Source organism: Vanacampus margaritifer, chromosome 17 (genome assembly GCF_051991255.1).
Source record: "Vanacampus margaritifer isolate UIUO_Vmar chromosome 17, RoL_Vmar_1.0, whole genome shotgun sequence".
NCBI classification, from domain to species: Eukaryota; Metazoa; Chordata; class Actinopteri; order Syngnathiformes; family Syngnathidae; genus Vanacampus; species Vanacampus margaritifer.
Window position 1 is genome coordinate 6,793,124 of NC_135448.1, and position 17,596 is coordinate 6,810,719.

Consider the following 17,596-nt stretch of genomic DNA (forward strand, 5'->3'; position numbering starts at 1 on the left):
CTATCAGATGGCTAATGACCCAATTTCAGCCACAAATGATGTTTCACATTTGCATATTTGCATTCAGACTCATCCAAAACAATAAATAAAATAATATGTGGAAGGAAAGCATCGCACAAAAGCATTGAGTATACGGGCAATCATACTGTATATATGGTGCGAGGGGGAGGAGTTATGTTGTGTGAATGTTAACTGAAATGTTCTCATTATCCTTATATGGTTATTTTTATAATGCTTAATTGACCGAGTCATTATGGGAGGATGTTTGATGTGTATGTGTGTGCGTGTATGTGTCAAATCATCAGTTCTTGGATCTTTATCTTTATTGTCATGAGCAACAAAATTGAATTGGGAAAAGGGGGGAAAGGGGAGCATAGTTAGAGCCTGAAAAACAACAACAAAAAAACAACTTGGGGACCAGTGAAAGGGCCAGTGGTCGGAGGCATTGATTTTTTTTTTTCATGTAAAGCTTGCACTGTTTTAGCTGCATTTTGCTATAGAAATAAGGTTTGATTGTTTCACTGAACAGTTACCAGTTGCACAATTAACTTCTTCAGCTTATATAACCTGCTTGTTAAAGATAAATAGTGCCACAAACACATGGTCACAAGCATTTAAATCCATTCTTGCCTACAACATTACACTGGAAGCAAAAATCTATTTTGAGAGGCTGATCAACCACAAATCTGTTTGGATATAAAAATAATTTTACATGATATACTGTATCATAAAAAATGTCAGCTTTAATACAACTTTGTGTACTGTTAACTTTAACTCAATGGCAAAGACAAAATGTTAAGGTGACTCGCAGGTTCTTAAATCCCACGCAACTATAAACAGAAGCGAACAATGTTTAAAACAAAAACAAAAACATTGCACCTATTACCTACCTACCTAAATACCTCTGGTGTCATGTTCAGTCAATGTAGAACATTTAATAAACAACAGACAAGGAAGAAAGACAAGAGACTTAGATTATATTTTTGCTCGCGAGGAGAACGGACGGAGATGTGCACAGTTAGAATCTCCTACCGCTCTGAAGCACATTCTATCAAGCACTCTGTTTTTATTTATTTTAGGGTGGTCCCTGGTTATAAAGTCTAAAGGTTGGGGGAACACACAGAAGCCACCATCACGGATATGAGTCATTGTGCAGATAATAATACAGACGTGTCTTTCTTCGGCGCTGAAGGTTTCAACAGTCAAAGTTTAACAGTTCATCCGCAAAGTGTTTCAGCCGCTATCTTGTGATAAGCGCACAGTTCCTGTTTTGCAGCTGCAAGAGCATGAGTCATGCTCTTTTCTCACGCGGCTCTGCTCTCTTCAATTTACATAATTCAAACAAGGTTATACCGCTAAATAAATGCTTTGCAATACTATAAGAGTAAATATGGGATAACTTAAGTACATTTATTCTAACATCTGGTCTCCTGACAACTTCACGACTCTGGCGGGACTCTGAAGTATCCGGTTAAGGTGAAGGGTTTGGGATTTTTAACAGGTTTCAGGTGAATTAAAGAGCATGAACTCCCACGCACGCGCATGCGCACACTCACAACATTTTTTTTTTTTTTTAAAGGAATTGACTTTGCAGTTCTAATACTTTTGGAAGGAATGTATTTTTCATGATTTGCATGATCAGGTCTTGAAATAAACAGTGGCTATCCATTTTAGTCTGTGGACAGCACTTCACTTGACGGCTTAAATAAAGCAATTGCAGAGACTTTATTGATCTTCAATTATAGCCAGTACACCATCTCATTGATCTTGAAGCTCTTATTGATTCAATTAGTATTTACAATGACGCTTTAAACACAACAAAAAATATCATATTTGCATTCTACAGAATTTCTCATGTACTTCACAGTTGTGTGTGTTTGTGTGTGCGTGTGTGTGTGTGAGCGAGAGACTGATGTGTGTGTTTTGTGTGGAGGTTGAGGTGAGCAGGGTTCCGCAGTTTGTTATTAGAAAACCACTCATCCATGCCTCTAATTAAGATGCATAGCATCCCCCTGAACGTCAGCGCCGCTAATTATCAAACAATGTAGTGCTCACCAGATATAAGAACTGGCAGCCTCTGTAGTCATGTTACTAACCTATTACTGCTACAATTACCAAGCGTCTGTCATTCTCCTTGTTAGCCATGTTTTTTTTCCATTTGCTAATGCCCGTCTTTATTTATTTTCTCCCTCCTTTGCATTTCTTCTTTTCTCTCTCTTCAGGCTATGGCTTTGTTGATTTTGACAGCCCAGCTGCAGCACAGAAAGCCGTGTCGTCTCTCAAAGCCACTGGGGTGCAGGCACAAATGGCCAAGGTAGGCTCCGCCTTCTTCCACTTGTCTATGATGGAAATTTCACACACTTTTATGGCTTGAATTTGTCCACAATGGGGTTTGATTTTGAATGAAGAGGTAAATATGTTTCCGTCTTTATTAGCAGACAGTCTATAACACTATGAACCTCGGTCTTGTTAAATGTGGGTTTGACGAGTGGCTAATTATATTGTCTGCAGTATTATTAGATTGAAGGAGCTTGGGTTGCTCAGGTGATACAAGCTATTTGGTGATAATTTTACATGGAAGGGAAAAACAGTGGCGGAAAGTGAATACTGTTTTCACTTGAGTTACATTGTTTACAATGAGTGGGCGTGTAATTTTGAACCATGGCTGTGCAGTATGAAGTGGAACCTCTACAGTCCCTGAAGTTACACGATTAGGGAAGCAATTAAAAATGTCTTGAAAAATATGCTTCTGGAATCAGCTTAATGCGTGACGTCACTGGAGTCTCTGCGGTCCCCTCAGATGACCTTTGTTCAGCAACCGTCAATATGGTGAATCTGAGCGGGTTTTGCTATTTCTTTGGCTTTTTACATCTTATTAAAATAAATAATAACAGCCAAAAAAGAAGAAAATGAGAACATGTCAATGTGAGATAAGTCAGCAGACTGGCACTCGTCAGACCGCAATATTAGTTTTGACTGAATGTTTCTTATATTTCACTATTAACTAGAGATAGACCGGTATGGTTTTAATAGGGCCAATACAGATGCCAATTATTAGTAGTCAAAGAGGCTGTAAACTGATATTTGGAGTCAACATTCATTTTTAGTGCTTGGACAATATTCGCGTAAATTTTTTTAAATACAAATGGCAATTTTGACGTTGTTGTCATGTCTTAAAGCATGTTTATTGAACTTTTTTTTTCAAAATGTAGAAGTTTTTTTTTTATCTTAAAGAATAAACATCCTTTTAAATTTCTAACAAAATGTTAAGGGAGCTCCCAAGGTTATTAGTTTGTCTCAAAAAGTTAAATGAAAACTTAAACAAGTACTGTAAATACCATAACTTTCTATAGTTAGTTTTTTCCAAAATGTATAAATACCTGAAATCTTAAACTTTCACATTTCTTTGTTTTAATGTTGAACAAAAACAAATGGTTCGGAAAGTTCCCAGTGTCAGCAGCATCTCTTATTAAGTTAACTGAAAATTCAAATAAAAAGGTTCCTGACATTAGGGTTCGTTTTAGATTAGCTTTTTATTGGCCGTCAGATTAAAAAAAAAAAAGGCTAATACCGATATTCGTCAAAATGCCCAATATTGGCGCCGATTAACCCTACTATTAACAATGGCTAATTTATTTTGCACTTGAATTTCGCTTTAATGATGGCTACAGTTCATGGATTAATTTTTTTTCTTCTTCAAAAATCAGCAATCTCTGAGTTGCCGCTGTGTTCTAAATATTCCAGTTTGACTGTTGCATTACAAACCCAATCCCCATAAGCGATCATAGCATTTCAAAATTTGTATCCTCAAAAAGTTTGTCTTTTGCTTTTTAAGACTGAAGGCAAAATCAGCGCTCAGCAGGGCCGCCTCATCTTTAAGGAGCCTGCACAAGCTAAATCAAGCTATTTTTGTGGCTGAGACTCTCCATGTCAGTCGCACTAAAGCAATGAATATGGTGATGGCTGAGAGTGATTTTTCTTACTCGAGATGCTGTGTATTTTATCTGATCCTGAAATCCTCCGCCACCTCCTTACGGAAGCCAAAGAAGCGCTGATGAGATGGAGAATGGCGACGGCGCCACTGCAGATGACAGACTTGATGATAACGATGAGGGTGGCAATTATTTTGATCAAATGGGATGAGATCTGACAGCAGGAGATGATATTCTCTGGTGGTGCTCAGGTGTGCCATTTCTCAAATGTACCATTTGGCTCTTCCCTCTCCTCACCAGTGTCCTTCTTCCAATATTTATAAGAGGCCATCCTCTCGGAATACTGATAAGATGTCTTGCTCTTTACCCGTCTCATTTTAAGACCGCACTTTTGCATTGCTCCCCTTTTATCGGTCAATATTTTCAGGGTAGAGGTCTTGCCCCATCACAGTACTGTATTGACCATTTAAAAACATTTTTGCATGTGTGTTGCGATCATACAAACGATGCGGCGACTGTTCTGTGCTACAGCACTCTGCTTTTATCACACTTGTGAGAGACATTAAGGAGTAGCTTGCTTTTATAGACTCCCTCTGCATCTCTCTAATGCCTCTACCAGATATCTTTGCCATCATTCGTCAGCCCCTCAACCCCACTTCCTTTTCTGCAGTGACCCACCTTTTATGAAATATATTTTCTCCTACAAACAAAGGCTAATTTGTATTCGCATCCATCATTCATTCAGCTGTCATATTTCAGTTGAGTACAATTTATTTGCATCAACAATTAACAGCAGGCTACCTTTGAGATGACCGAGCAGGCCTCTGTTTTGCTAGCATGTTCTTGAAAAGTATTTTGGGGGCTGAAAACCGATGACCAACTAGCGAGTTTAAATACACTGATCATTGATAACCAATCCGATCACGAGATGGATGCATGTCTATTTAAAGGTGTTGAACACAGAAAATTGAATTTTGAATTGCTACTGCCACCGGTGGCCCAAAAAATGAAACTACACACTTCCGACATCACAGTATTTTAAGCAATATGACGATGTAATTCTTTAATGAAATATTAGGTGTTTTGCTGGTTATTATAACGTGGAAGTAAAACGCTAGTAAAACCCTGCCTCTCCCCGTGTGGTTGCCGCGCCCCCTGTCGTCCAAGCCAGCTGCTGCTGGAGCGCTGCGTTCAAGCACTCCTCTGAATGGCCATGCAAGCCATCAATTCTTCAATAAATATTTGAAACAAATCTGCTCCTTGTCGCAAGAAATCGTAGTGGAGGAGAAGGGAAGAAGAGTTAAAAAGAGAGAGGAAAGAAGAAGGGGGGGAAAAATCCTCAGTGGGTCGCAAACCGAGAACCTGCTGCTTACAGGGCAAGCGTGCCAACCACTACACCATTCGTTCAGGTAGGTTTATGAGCGAAAAAAGTTTTACTTGTAGTTTACACAATTGTCAGGCAGAACCGTTTTTGGGATTTTAAGACAACCAATTGTCATTGTACTTTGGCATTGCAAATGTGAAGGACTATTATTTGATTGAAATTCATTTGGACATAATGTTTACTATTAAGGGTACTTTTATCACTATCCTGCGAGCATGGAGGGCTCAGAGTGCATTTAATCTGCAGAGGTGGTGCGGAGGGTCCGCACCTAATGATGTCATACAGTGAACACCCGCTCATTTTCTCAGGTTGGGAGGGGCTGGTGCTTGGAGAGCAGAATAACCTAGAATTTCTTATAGAGGGGCGAATGGAGGAAAACACCACTTCGGTGTTGTCATTGGTGAGGAATTAGCATTTTAACACGGCTAAAAGCGCCACGAAAATAATTTTTCACGTTGCTGCACATGAAGTCACATTCGCAAACACAGGGCAAGAAATTCAAACCTGAATCCTGTCTGAAAACTATTGGCCTGAGGCTTCCAGGAGTATCCATTGTGAACAGCTAAGGTAAATGGTACTTCATTTATATGGTGCTTTTCCACCTTACAAGGCCCTATGTTACAGCATCAGGACCAACTGGGGGTTCAGTATCTTGCACAAGGATATTTTGACATGGTCACAATGGCATGGGATCAAACCCACAACCTATGGGTTGGGAAACAACTACTCTACCACTGAGCCATGCCGCCCCATGGTGTTAATTTACTAATTAGAAGATGTTTCAGTCATAAATTATCAAAGATATTTTTAGGCAAATTGTTACATAGAGCAACTTTAAATAATGTGATTATCTACAAAATATTAATGTTTACTGAGTATCACCAAAAGTATTCTCAAGCATTTTGTCATTGTTTAGAAATACTTCTGTCCCAAGGTAGGAAACGAAAAAAACTAGTTTCATTTTAAAACATGTATTTCTTAATAAACAATCAGAACTTGATTATTAGCAACAATGTAGCTGCTTTCAAAACATGTAATACATAAAATAAAAGTATAATACTTTACAATACCTTTGGGATGTTTTCAAAACATTTTATAGACTAACTTACTCAAATACATTTTTTTTTTTATCAGGACAATGAAACTAGCTTGCATTTGCAATCAATCAGTCAATTTGTTTTGGACTACTCTTGCCGTTGCCATTTGACATTGCCATTGACAATGGATTGTACCCAGTGTCTTCATAATGCAAGTTGAAAATATCACATTTTGTACTTTAGTAAATTGTGGCTTATCATTGCTACATCATTCAGAATGAGAGAAAGTGTTTTCACTGATTTTTGGTGAATGTTTTTATCACATTACTAAATTTGACATTTATTTTATTTGCTCCTAGTTTCTCCATAATGACAGCTATGATGATATTTTGCGCTGTAATAATTAGTGTTCTATCATTGCCAATTACTACAGCAATCAGAATGATGAAAGAGAAAGTGTTTGAATAGGTTTCTGACAATTTATTTCATCCAGTTCCTCCATAGTGGGAGATATCGGCAATGGTTGACATGTAGTATGCAAAGGTCTAACCATTTCCAGCTATTATAGGAGTCAAAATGAGAGAGAGAAAAAAATATTATAGTTGATTTATGGTGATTTGTCCGACAGATGTCACCCTGGAGCATGTAATTTGTGGACGGTCCCTAAATATAATATTTATACATCTTATGTTAAAAAAAATTACCCACTGGCTCAGTGTCTGTATAAAAAGAAGCTTTAGCGTCACTAAATGTCTGAAAACTATGAAAATAAATATACATAAATAAATAATATATATACAACAAACACTATGAAATGTCTTTGAGTGTCCAAAAAGTGCTACATAAATCGGATGTATTATTATTGTCATTATTATTATTATTATTATTATTACTAAACAAAAATTGAAAAATATAGGGAGGGGGGGATGACAAATCTGCAAATATATGAATCCAGGGGTGCTGAACCGCAAGTATGCAAGTCTTTTCACCACGTAATCCTTAACACAGAAGAGCTTGACGACTGTACATAGGCTTTACCCACCATGTGTTAGGATTTTCAAGTGAAAATAACCATTGATACAACAAAAAGAGCACCAAATGTGCTGTGATGCGACGGCCATTACGCCAGCTAAAATACTAAGGGGATCGACACTGTCTGAAATGCTGATGCCTCAGATACCACTAACATCGACTTTCACATTCAAATATCAATACTTTTGATACTCCAGTCATTTAAGATACTGTATTCACAGTACCGCACCTGAAAGTGGTGGTATTGATTAAGAGACACACACAAGGAGCAGAAGGGCACAATCTCTGTGCAGCAAAACAAAGTTAATACATTGGTTACATATTGATTGCACCCACTACATTTACTTCCCTCAATGCGGCTGTGCAAAGCCGATGAACATTATACACGAATCATGTAGCTGACTTTAGCTCGTAGGCTAGTAATCGTTACGCGTTGAATTTGAAAACAACACTTGTTATACGTTGTATGGACAGTTTCCCACCATGGCTGTGCACTTGCCAAATGAAACAAGAAATTTCATGTAACTGGTATTTATATGTTATGGACTATCCGACAGGAGAGTCAGATATACTCCCTATGATATCATTTTTATTGAGATGGATATTTATTGGAAATCAGATACACGGTATTAGAAAAGGCACGCAAGACAAAAGAGAGAACAGAGAAAAATGAACAGGAAAACAATAACTGCATAACAATGGTATATGACAACGGCAACGTTACAGGAGTTGAATTTAATATATATGTGGACTGGGAATGAACCCTGCCACAGTTTGGCTTTCCCCTTTAAGTACCCAAAAAAGGGCCATGTTGCAACAAGCTATTTTCCCCAGTGTTTCAACAGGTTTGTGAATATTGATGAAACTTAGCTATATTCTAATGTCAGTTGCTGCAAAATGGAAACAGATACAAATACACTTTTTTTTCCTGATGAAAGAAAATACTCTAATCTTTCTTTTGGTAGGTAGCATGTTTTATAGCAAAAAAAAAACAAAAAACAGAATATTGTGTGGGCCTTGCAAAATCTGTCAAAATCCAGTAAAACAGCCGGGAGAGAAGGGGGTTGCTTCAGTGAAAATGGCTGGGAGTGAATGAGTTAATTGTCATAAATGAAATGAAACTAAAATGGTTCTAGACAAAGGGCTAAAATATAATATATAACTATTTAAGTTGTTACATTTTGTTATCAATTTTTTTAAAAAATGCAGAAAGAAAGTGACATCACACTGTAGAAGAACAGTTTTCCTCGTGCTTGTTGCCTCACCATTAGTTCCAAATTGCTCTGTAGCACACTCACCTTCCATTTTGTCACCTATATCTCTCCACTGCAAAGTAATAGATAAAGACCAAATAAGAGCCACAGGCTTTGAGCTCATTAAGTGAAACCATCACTGTAATCAATTTGTGCCTTTTTTTCCTGCTGCCCTAATGTTGTTAAACTGCATTTACTATGAAGATGCCTTATTTTAAACACAGCTGTGAAGGGAAGAGCGATACAAGAGGAAAGCCGAGTGTGTCTTGATATGCGGTGGAACAGCCGCATGTCACTCTCTTCTTACTCCCCTCGGAATTTGAAATACCAATGCACCAGAGATGAAACATTGCCCCGCTTTTGTCTTGCCCTCCCCTGGGGATGGTGACAGCGAGAGGGAGGAGAAGAGCCATAATTAAGACACCTAAAGGACACTTCCCCCTGTGCCCCCCTCTCCTGTCACTCACCTCACACAAGTCTCAGATAAGAGCACTTAGTATTACTGGGGAGAATGTGGCGGTGTCTCTTTTTCTGGAGCAGGAATATACAAAGCCAAATGAAATTATAGTGATCTGGATAATGTGCACATTCAGGATGTATTTAGTATTATTCATTACAAATGTTTTTTTTTATTATGTCAATATTAGGGGTGTCAGGCGATTAAGATTTTTCATTGTAATTAATCGCATGACTTCAATAGTTAATCACAAATTTTTACATCTGTTTTAAATGTACATTAAAATGTACATATTTATTTCTTAAGTTTCCATACTCTTATTGACATAAAAGTGGGAAAAATGTTAAAATAATTGAAATATGGCTGCATCTTTTAGTAATTTATTCAGTAATAATACAGTCATAATAATCCATAAAATTCATGTAAAATAAAAAAAGATGTACTGTACTGTAAAACATGAGTGTGATATAGATTTGTGTTGAGGTCATTTTTCTGACACTAGATGGCACAATTGCATTTGTAAGAAATTGGTGACATTTTTCTTTGTATATTAAAAGCTATCTAATCTTTAACAGGAAGTAACTTGTAAAATTCTGCACATTTTTAAAATACAACTTGACCCCAATATAACCAATATTATTAAATTTATTAATGCTAAATTTTGACATGGACGTGTCTGCTGCGTTGTGACTAGAATTCCCCCAGTACAGGCTTTCCAAGTAAAGGACGGTCATTAATTGTGTGTTAAAAAAAAAAACGAAGTAGCGTAAACTCAAAATTAACGCATTAATTTTGACACTCCTAGTTAATATGTATGCATGATGCAGCTCAATGCTCACTATGTCAATCAATTTTTCTGAAAATGATCCAATACTAATTTCAAGGGATTAAGATTAAAAGATTTAAATTCATAACTGGTAATTTCAAATCATTAATGTCCCATTTAAATAAATTTATTGAGCATGAGTAATTACTTAATAGCATTTTTACCAGTCAGATTCACTCTCAATCCCATCCAGTGCAACCCTCATTTTTCATACCTCACCAAAGGTTGCAAAGAGAGATACATCCAAAAATACAAGACCAAGGGTTTAAAACATTAAGTGAATAAGCCATGTCTATTCTCTGTTTCAATTTGTCCAGATAGCTTTCCAGCCAGGGAAGCGGAAAAAGGAAATGATGTACAGAGTCAATGATAACGGGTAAATGCAGTGTCTAGCTTTTGCAGATGCAAACCTGTCAACCCGCCACTCACCTCACTCTCAACAGGCTGCCATTTTCCCCTTGAGCCAATCAGACTGAATTACGGGAAGGGCACCCTCGATTGTGGTGTCTGTGTCAGAGAGGTAATTCCGTCTGACAGCTGCTTGCTTTGAGACAACAGCCAGTCTTTATGGAAATCATCCCGATTCTGGCTGAAGTTGCCTTCTGCTGATAGCGCTTGGAATTAGACCAAAGTTTCTATCATGAATGTTTTATATTTTGTTGAAATCTCTTTGTGAAAATGCAATTTAAAAAAAAAACATGTAGTGGTATATTTATTTTTTATGTAGTTAGTAAACATCCCTGTTGATTTTGACCTTGGAAATGTTGAAGTATTTAATAACTACTATGCAGATGTTTTAATTACTTGAATTTGAAAAAAAAAACGCCTGTTTTGATAGCACATCGACACTTAATAAGTTTAATAGCATCGCTGTCATTGCCAACGCAACCTTGGTCATTATTGTGGCAATATTTAATATATTGCTGTAATAAACACTGAAACAACTTAAAATGTTGCCTTTGTAGTTTATTTCTTTAAGGGAGAAATTGTACGGTGCAGACCCGATCCCATGTAGCAGCCTATTTTGGTAAATTTCCATTAGAGACACCTTTAATCAGTCCTAAAAGTGCTCTTCAAAAATTTATTTTATTGAGCGTTTAACCTTCTGAATGTCTGCGTCCTTTAACAAATGTATGTTTACCTCTGTCCCTTTATATTTACCACAAGGATTCCAGAGTCATTTAATCCTTTAATTGTTTCATTTTGTCAAAAATTGCGCCTTGTAATGTGGTGTGCCTTATTGATGGATGGGTGGCTTTTCCGTTTGTTTCCTATTTCGTTTGTGTTCTCATTCTCATCCACATCTAATCGCTTGCATACCAGAACTTAAACTACTTCCTGCTTCTGTGTCTAAGAATCATGGGCAATGTAGTCGTACTCGCCTGTTGCTGCGGTCAGACCAACGCAAGCTGAGCGTTTCTAGCAGCGTGTTTCCAATCTTGCTGCCAGAACCGCACAAAAAAGGTTGGATAGTGTTAAGTGCATTTCTTTGTTTACAGCTGTTGAATTTAGCAATGGCCAAAGTAATAACACAACAACCAGATTGATTAGTGATGTTCAAACTTTTTTGTTTTTGTCTGTCCACTTGAAGCTAGCTAGCTAGCTTCTGGGACTAAAGCCTAACTGTGGCAGGGTTTTTCCTTTCTGGACCTGGTTTTGCCACCTGGGGCTAAACCTGGTGTTAGCTAGCTAGCTAGCTAGCTTCTGGGGCTAAAGCCAAACTGGCAGGGTTTTTACTTTTTTGGACCTGGATTTGCCACCTCTGCTTATTCGGATTTTCAAAAACCCAAAGAGCGTGTTTGGGTTTTTGTGGGGGTTTACATGGCTTTTCAAAGGCCTTTGAAAGGGTTATTGACTGCATGTAAATGTAGTATGTGATGACCAAGAGGAAGATGCTGCTAAGCACAACAAAAGCGAGAAATGAAGTAATAATGGTTAAGTAAGAAGTGAATAAAAAAACAGAATGTACACCAGCTGCTTTTTTAAATACAAAGATATGCAGATATATTGAACTTGGAAGGGATCTATATAATTTTCATTATTTCCCATTAGGAAAAAAACATTATTCTGATTGTCATAATTTAAATAAAGATTGACAGTCAAGAAGCCTTCCGGGTTTGACTGGATCAATGGATTACAATTAAACCCAACATCAGTCGTACGTTTAACAAATTTTGAGTGAGATCCCATGTAACATGTAAAACAGAATGTGAGAAAAAGACTACAGTTATGTGTTTGAGGTAGTAATGCATAATATTTGCCATTTTCATTGTTTGAATGCATTTTGAAAACTGAAAATAAAAATTTCCCTCATATAATTGTATCCTAGTGGTAACTTTGAGAACCATAGCATCAACTCTGAAATTTAGCACATTACCAACATTGAGCATTTTATCAAATGTTATGTGTTTTTCTTTCCAGCAGAAAGTTAACCATTCACTATATAACAATCACAGTGTGGCCATGTTGTGATTCACTTTGGGCTTAACTTTATTTTGGCAGGGAAGCAGGTTTTGTGAGTTTTAGGAGGAAGGATGTGCGGTGTTGTCACTACGCTCATTAAAATGGCCAATATATAATAGGACTGCTGAAGCTACAGGAAACAACATAAAGGCTCGGCCTGCCCTTCATTTCACATTACTGTGGGGAAATTATGCAAAAAGCATCATTAAAGTGCCTCAATAAAGTGAACTGCAAATGTTTATAGTAACATAGTGCTTTTCGCCGGCCCATCAACTACTAGTCACATGCCTCACAGGGTTTTACTCTATGTTCCCTCCCGTCTTTGTTTATTCTCACGTCCTTCCACTTCTTGTCTGTCCCTTTTGTCTCAAGGGGAATCTTTGCTGTCAATATCACATTTATATTCGCAAGGAAAGAATCTCCCTGCGGGTGGGCTACAGTCAGTCAGCAGTCTTCACATTATCCTTTAAAGGTGACTTCTCTGATGTTTTAGCAGCATTAAGAGAGTAGACCCCACAGTTTGACTCAACACCAGGTGACCTCTGGCTCAAAGCGATGGCTGAAAGTGTTGTTACAGATGGTTGCTGAGAACCTCACAAGCTCACAAGCCTGCTTCTCACCCTCAGGGCACGGCCTAATTATGTGGATAATTCAGGGAATATATCGTATCGTAAATACGACTTGGTAATTGGACAGATTTTTGGGAATCCGAGCGCTTACTCAGCGGTATTGCTCGCTTCTAATTTCTTGCCATACTCATCAGCCCACTAGTGTTTGTGTGTAGAGCACTTCGAGCACCCTTTGCCCTTGGCTCGTTCCGTCCTTCCATACATTGCTAAAATGTAATGCGATGCAACAATCAAAATAGTGCCGTGGTGACATCCAAGAAATTTCTAAAACAGAGATGGTAAATGCAGGTCCAGGAAGTAAAAACCCTGCCACAGTTTGGCTTTAGCCCCAAGTGCTAGCTAGCTATCATTTTTTTTGCATAATTTCCCCACAGTAATGTGAAAGCTAGCTAGCTCCCCCGCAGATAAACGAGCACCAAGGGTGCAAACTGTGGCAGGATTTTTTGTTTGGCTTTAGCCTCAGGTGCTAGTTAGCTAGCTTCCTAGCTAGCTCCCCTTATCCTCGTTTACCTGCTAGGAAGCTAGTTATAACTCCCTAGCACAGTTTAGCTTTAGCCCCTATTACTAACTATCTAGCTCCCTAGCAGGTAAACAAGCACCATGCCTGCTAGCTATCTAGCTAGCAGGTAAACGAGAACCATAGGAGCTAGCTAGGGCGCTAGCTAACTAGCACTTAAAGCTAAAACCAAACTGTGGCAGGTTTTTTACTTTCTGAACCTGGATTTGGCACCTCTGTTTAAAAACATCACAGTATGTTTTAATAGAATGGAGATGAATAGCTGTGCTGCATTACGCTTTTTATATGATATTATGAATAAAAATAAGCATCTATCAAGACGATGAAAAACAGGCATGTCCTTGCTATCCACACACTCAACTAGTCAAGTCTAGCAAAAATGCCTCTAAATACACTTTGGAGCAAAATATAGGCCATCCTGAGAGGGCACAAAAACAGAGGCAGTTAAAAACCAACATGTAGATAAAACTGTCATCATTAATTTAGCAAGAAATGGTTCTAAGAAAACCTCATGCGCCCGAGCACCATTTAGTGGTAATTTTGGAATGAATGTATACTTGTCTACTAAACAAGATTAATAAAACAGGTTATGTTTCTTGCAATTTACTGTCAAAACTCACTTAAGTATGATTTTTTTTTTCATGAAACTGACTATTTACGTTATGTCTAGAGCAGTGGCTCTTAACCTGGGTTCGATTGAACCTTACGGGTTTGTTGAGTTATTTTCAGGGGTTCACTGACGCCCTGCGTGGTCATCATCGGTGCAAGATCATGATCATGCTATTTTGCATGACCTATCTGTGCTGCAGGGAATTTCGTGCTCCCAAGTTGTCACCTTTTGACTTTTATGATGGTGCGTCGTAGGGATGGGCAATAAATCGAATTAATCGATTAATCGCCATTTCGAAAATTGAATCGTTGAAAATGTGGCGTAGCTCAGGTGGTAGTGTGGCAGTTTCCCAAGCTTAATGTTGTGAGTTTGTTCCTCAACCCGTGAGTGACTTTTATTTATTTATTTTCAATTCTTTATCTTACTTTCTTCCAAGTGTAAATATTAGCCTACTCTAAAACTGAGTCTATTTTGTCCCACTCTAAATAGAGTGAAATTTACTCTTCATAATGTACTATGTATGAATGTTAAGTTTATGTTAAAACTTATTTAGAATCAGTATGCATTATTGTTGCCTGGACATTTTGCACAGGAATTCTTTTTTTTAAAATGACACCTTTGAACAAACGTTTGCTGGGTTTATTAGATTAAAATTGATTAAAATTGCAATCGTCCTGAATGAACAAAAAAAAAAAAGATTTCTTTTTTTTGGCCATATCGCTCAGCCCTAGTACGTCGTGTGATTTCTTTATTATTGTAATCACTTCATACTATGTTGAGCAAATAAATTAAGTGGCCCCACGGATATGTGCAATATGAATTCACATACTGTGTATAACCAAACGTATGGTGTTCTACAGGGTTCAATTCTAGGACCTCTGCTTTTTTCATTGTATCTGCTGCCCCTGGGTTCCATCTTAAGAAAACAATAGTGGCTCTTTTAAAATGCTCGATAAATATAAAGTTGAGTGATGGGAACCTCTAACAAGGTTAAGAACCACTGGTCTAGAGGTTAGTGAGGACACGGATTTGTCAGAGCTTCCATTCCGGCTTACTACACAGATGAGGAAAGGTGGATGGAATTTCCAGAAATAGCGATGATTTAGTATGATCCTTTGAGCTGTTTCTAATATTTGATCATTAAACGTGGCTGCACAATACTAAAACACTTCTTGGATGCATATCCAGGACTAGCTACCACATTAATTGCATTAATGCAACCAAAAAAAAAAAAGTATAATCATCCATTGAGCTGTAATTTTTCTGCAGCATAATTAGCTTCAGCAGGCATCAACGCACTGCCCTCCCCACTCATACTGCAGAACTCTTAGTTTTGAAGGACAAAGCCAGTGAGAGTGAGACAGACCATATGACAGACTCTGGCTCCCAAACACCTCCACTGGTTTCCACTGTCTATGCCATCTAATTAGACTTCAATCATTTGCAGGAGCGCCGTTTGCGGTAAATGATGATTGTGAGGGGAAACCTAGAGACGAAGTAGAAATCATTGTGGACTGGAGCGAATAGCAGATAGAGTTAGAAAGGGTTGCAAGATAAATGGGGCTGAGGGAGACACAATCTCAACAGAAAGACAAAATGTCTTCATCAGACATTGTGTGCTGCAAACTAATGAACAAAGCTGTCACAGATTTTTACTGATAACATTCCTTATAAAGACTATCCTGGCACTCCAGGGGGTAGCAATCTGACTGAGAAAAAGTTTAGGGCAGCACAAACATCTGCCAATAAATAAATAACTGTATATACGTATTCGAGATAGACAGATATGTTTTTTTTCAGGGCCGATACCAATACCAATTATTAGTAGTCAAAGATGCTGATAACCGATATTTGGAGCCGCTATTCATTTTCACTAAAAGAAAAATATTGGCATCAAAATAAAAAATACAAACTCCAGCTCTTCATTTTTATATTAGAGTTTGTAAAAAAAAATAAAAAAAAATAAAAAATCGAAGTCAATAGACATCTTTGTTTTAAAAATCTAACCAAAAGTTCAGAGATTCCCAGAGGCAGTAGAATGTATTTAAAAGTTAAATAAAAACTTAAGTAAATAGCTCCTCATTGTTTTCTACAATATCCATTCATCCATCCATTTTCTTAACCGCTTGTCCTCACAAGGTTTGCGGGGGTTGCTGGAGCCTATCCCAGCTGACTTCGGGCAGTAGGCGGGGTACACCCTGAACTGGTTGCCAGCCAATCGGAGGGCACACAGAGAACAACAACTATCCACACTCACAATCACACCTATGGGCTATTTGGAGTGCTCAATTAACCTGCCTTGCATGTTTTTGGAATGTGGGAGGAATTCGGAGCACCTGGAGAAAACCCACGCAAGCACGGGGAGAACATGCAAACTCCACCTAGGAAGGCCGAAGCCCGGACTCAATCTCACATCCTCTGCACTGGGAGGCGGAAGTGCTAACCAGTCAGCCACCGTGCATTTTCTACAGTAAATAAAGTTTATTAAATTTCAAAATATCTGAAGTATTACAATTTTACTTATCGTAGTTTTAATTTCAAACAAAAACAGAAGGTGCAGAGAGTTCCCAGGGTCTGCAGCATCTCTGAAAATTAAAATGATTAGTTGCCTGAAGCTATTTTTTCCATGAACCCTTTTTTTTTTAAATGGAACTATTATCGGCCGTATGATTCGTCAAAATGGCCGATATCGATATATAAATGCTGGATATCGGCGCAGATAATCAGCCCAGCCAATAATCGCTCTATCCCTAATACATATATAAGTGCTGTCAAGTGATTACATTTTTTGTTGACTAATTAGTTAAATTTTCCATAATTTTTGTGATTAGTCACATATTTCTACTTCTACTATATTCTACAACGCTTGTAGCAGATATTTACTTGAGTAAAATTTTGGAATTAATGTAAAAAGACTGTTCTAACAGCTTTTTTTTTCTAACAGCTGTTCTCCTGTAAAATACTAAGGCTGAATAAATCGAACAAAGCTCACTCAAATTTAAAGACATCTTCTTAAATTATTCTCATTGACGATGTAGTTATTTGGGAAAAACTGCTACTGTTAAAGTTAATAAGACAAATTGTTTTGGATTTTTTCCCCCTAGGTTTTGAGGTGGCCCACAGCCCCTGTATCAAAAGGGAATAGATCCACAATAGCAGCTGAATTTCATCTCCACATTCAGAGCTAAAACAAGAGCAACCTGCAGTAAGATTACCAGACTTGAGAATCATTAATGAGTTCACAAATCAGACCTTGAAACTAAGCAGAACGTGAAGGAAACCATATTTTGTTTCTGAAACTGAATTATCTTGATACTCTACAGTGTTATCAAGAGAAATTATGTTGTTTTTTTTTTTAATCTCTAAATGTATTTGTGTTTTTGTATATCTCGAAAAGTGCAATAGTAGTATTGGTAGTAAGTGTTGGGCAGTAACTATTTACTAGTAACACGTTAC

The 17,596-nt window shown here is 37.7% G+C and overlaps 1 protein-coding gene across 3 annotated transcripts in view; it reads left to right on the forward strand.

Annotated features, from left to right (window-relative positions):
- Positions 1-17,596, forward strand: part of rbms3 (RNA binding motif, single stranded interacting protein) — a 317,367-nt gene that overhangs the window by 116,693 nt on the left and 183,078 nt on the right. For all 3 annotated transcript variants that reach the window (XM_077547933.1, XM_077547935.1, XM_077547934.1), the window contains exon 4: positions 2,223-2,314. In XM_077547933.1, the coding sequence (XP_077404059.1) occupies positions 2,223-2,314 (92 nt within the window). The remainder of the gene's footprint in view (positions 1-2,222; positions 2,315-17,596) is intronic.